Here is a 3,804-nt window from a genome sequence, read left to right as displayed (position 1 = left end):
TGCGGTTTGTCGGTTTCCTTTGTACACCCCTAATTGTGAAGCTTTGATAATCAATCTCATAATAATAGAATAATTGCACAACTGTTCAGCACCGGATTTGGTTTCCAAATGTTGTATTTTTACAGGCTAAACAAGCTAGTAAATGCAAGTCCGATAATGAATATCTAACTAATTGAACATCAGAGACTAGTTTTCTAAAATCAAGAAGAAATTTTTGTGTCCTAAAAAGTACAGTAGTTAGTATGCCCCTCAATCTATCTCGGTTCAAGAATTGTTAGTGTCAAAACATTGTCAGTGAGGCATCTTTCTCATTTGATTCATCTGTACTCCTCTCTATGAAGAAACCAGGCTCTTTTGGTTGAGGTAATCCGACTTCTTCATTGCTCAACATGATAACAACTGATGCCATTGTTGGTCTGTCTGCCATTAACTTTTGAGCACATAATAGCCCCACATGAATGCATCTTAACACTTGAAATTCCACGAACGATTCTTTGAGACATGTATCCATTAGTTCCAACGCCTTGCCTTCATATACCATAATAACCAAGCCTGAGGAAAAAACCAGTACGATTTGCATGAAATACAAGTTCAGCTAGAAAAAGGGGAAGAAAATCTTGGATTGATATCTTGTTACATGTCCGATAAGATTGTGATGGTGGCCCGATTGATGAAATGTCCTGTTCTTTCTTCCGCTCACTAATTCTAATAGAAGAACACCGAGACTAAACACATCTGATTTCATTGAAAATTTCCCATCAACAGCATACTCTGGAGACATATAGCCGCTGCATAAATTCTACAATGTCATATTATGATGTGATAAACATGAAGAATGACGTGTCAAACTTTTCAAACTTACTATGTCCCTATAACTCGCTTTGTTTTTGTTTCAATTTGGTCTCCACCAAAAATTCTAGCCAAGCCGAAGTCAGAAATTTTGGGTTTCAATTCACTGTCCAGTAAAATGTTGCTGGTCTTTAGATCTCTATGTATAATCCTTAATCTGGAATCCTGATGAAGATAAAGAAGACCCCTCGATATTCCCATAGCAATTTGAAAACGATTTTCCCAGGGAAGTCGTCTTTTCCTGCTGTCATCTGCATAATGTCATGGTAATTCAGTTTTCTGCTCTTAAAATGATGAGACGTTTGTGTTAACAGAACAATAATGTTACTCGAAGGCTCCTACATCGGATATTTAGGCTCAAATCCTCTCAAACAAGCACACGGAGGGGAGTCCTTGGTGTTACACCTCCCAAATTGGCCACACAAGGCATAGCTATCGCAGGTATCAATCTGTGCTGTCGAGTAAAGCAACCAGCTTTGGGTGCGGTCAATCCACACAAGCTCTTGAATTAGACCTGTCGGAATCATGACCACCCTGGTGGGAAGAGAAGCATTTATAAGGTCGTATCTGTAGTAAATCTCCTTTCATTCATCACAAACTCAAATACAAAATAAGGATTTGGTTTCATATTTGGTCGTCCAGTCAATAGACGTCCATTCCATGGTCCAGTGGAATACTTTATAACAGGACCTTCCCACAAAATAATTTGAGGATAACCATTTGTATCGAGGCGAGCTACATATTCACCTGGTGAAGGATCATCACTGCTCTTCCATGATGTAAGACTCCTATACAGGCCAGTGACTAAGTGACGGCCTATCTTCATGCCCGGTAATAACGTACTGCCTGGATAATCAAAACTCTACCAGACAAGATCAGTTCCGTCCTTTAGGGCAAGATTTCCAGTGTCCAAAAGCTGAGCCACTGGATTCCTAAAGGATGTCGATGAATTCGTTGACCAGATTATGCCTTGGGTACTATTGAGCAGTAGGATCCCTTTGTCACTGACTGCTACCACGCCAGATGTGTCATTCAGTGGGTTCGCTCTATTGGCAACCCATACCACTTCCTTTGATGATATCTTCTTGTACCATATTCCAACGAACCGATTCATGGAATTTCCAGGGCTGACAAACCCAAGCTCAAAGTAGCCATCAGCTGAAACTATGGTATGGCCATCATCGATTGGGCTATCCTTAGATATAATGTCTAAAGCAGTGGAAATTATGAAGAGCAATGACAGTATATTGCAAGAAAGGAAATAGAAACCTGCAAAGCGTTTCATGGAAATTGTTTGGTCCCTTGGTTTCAAACAGGTGATCTTTGAGCCTTAACGAGTATTTGTATTGGTCTCGTGCATTAGTACTGTTTGGTGGTTGTATATAACTCTTTCATCTTACACGTTTTTTCTTCTCTTATGAATGGTCAACTCTCAAGAAATTAAGGGTTGTTTGACTCTTTCATCTTATAGGATTTGCTCTTCTCTTACTAATGGTCAAACACTCAAGAAATTAAGGGAAGCTTGTGCATTGAATTCTGAACATGTTATCTCTAAATATTGGAGTACAATAAGAATCCGGTCCATTTTATTTGTCGTGTTTCTCTTTTACATATCTCTTAAGAAACTATTAATAAGAAGTATTTTTGACTAGTATACCCTTATTTACTCCACATTTAGGTTTTTAAAGCCATGAAATCAATGTTTTTTATTTTCGAGAATAATTAATAGGAAGGACAAAAGGGAGAAAACGTAATTAATTACATCTTAATTTTCTAACCCGACAAGTATCTTGGATCAATTATTATTAACAATCACGACAACTAAAATGGAAAACAGAGAAAAATAAGCAAATCCTTAGAATTTTCTACCCCTTGGAAGAGAAAATTATCTTTGAAAAAAGAGAAATCTAACTTCTACTTGACTTCTTGGAATTTGTGAGAGAAAGATCGTGAATCATCATTAATGTTTACACACAGAGATACAACTTCAGGTAAGTCAATTTAACGTACGTCTTGTTACAGATTGGTATATACTCTGGTTAAGTCTTAATTATTTTGTTATCCCTTTTGCCTTCAAAAGAAAAGTGTTATCCCTTTTTGCCGTTTAAATAGCACGGGCTAGCTAGTTTTCGGACTGATCATTCAAAAATAACCAACGCTTGTAAAGTTATTGAAAAATAACCACTATTTTGTTGCAATACGAAAAGTTCTTGCATAATATACTGGAAATCGGTGCACCTGTGTATGAACTTCCAACATATTATGCTGGAACTCCAACACGCGGAAAATTCCAGTATAATATACCAGAGATTGAAGCATCGGTGCTCCAATCTCCAGTATATTATGATGGACAGGTATATTATACTGGAGTTCCAATATAAGTATACTGAAACTCTAGTATACTGGAGTTCCAATATATTATACTGAAATTCCAGTACATTATACTGGAGTATTTTTACGGATTTTGAACAGTGTTTTCGTTCAAATTTAACTTTACATGAAAAGTGGCTAAATTTCGATTACTTTTGAAACTATGACTATTTTTGAATGACCACTTGTAAATCTAACTATTTTTGAATTTCTCCCCTTTTTGCCTACTGCTCCATCCGGTCACCTTTTACCTTTGGCCCATTAAGAAAAAATTAACTGCTAGAGAAAAATATTTTTTGTGACTAAACTATTCTTAATTAAAATTTGCATCAATAGTTATAATAGCACTTATCGTAACTTTATTATACTCCAACTTACGGTGAGGCTTACCGAAGGAACATATAAACCTTTAAACTTCTCTTCTCAAGTCACTTCTTGTAACGACCCGGGCGGTCATTTTGAGAGTTGTAGCCATGTTCCCCTATTTTCTACTCCTTTTGTACTCTATAATTTTATATGATTTACCGGGTTAGATGGTTCGGGTCCGGAGAGATTTCAGAGTGAATTGAGACACTTAGTCTCTTA

The 3,804-nt window shown here is 37.0% G+C and overlaps 1 protein-coding gene across 1 annotated transcript; it reads right to left on the bottom strand.

The window, feature by feature from the left end:
• Nucleotides 1-280: 280 nt before the first annotated feature.
• LOC104220518 (receptor-like serine/threonine-protein kinase SD1-8) lies at nucleotides 281-1,675 on the bottom strand. Its single transcript, XM_070151740.1, has 4 exons — nucleotides 1,501-1,675; nucleotides 863-1,100; nucleotides 721-788; nucleotides 281-552 (listed from the first exon to the last, which is right to left on the bottom strand). Exons 1-4 carry the CDS (start codon nucleotides 1,673-1,675, stop codon nucleotides 281-283), a joined length of 753 nt encoding a protein of 250 aa, XP_070007841.1.
• Between the last annotated feature and the right edge of the window lie 2,129 nt (nucleotides 1,676-3,804).

Source organism: Nicotiana sylvestris, chromosome 7 (genome assembly GCF_000393655.2).
Source record: "Nicotiana sylvestris chromosome 7, ASM39365v2, whole genome shotgun sequence".
Taxonomy (NCBI): domain Eukaryota; kingdom Viridiplantae; phylum Streptophyta; class Magnoliopsida; order Solanales; family Solanaceae; genus Nicotiana; species Nicotiana sylvestris.
This window is presented reverse-complemented; position numbering and strand designations above follow the sequence as displayed.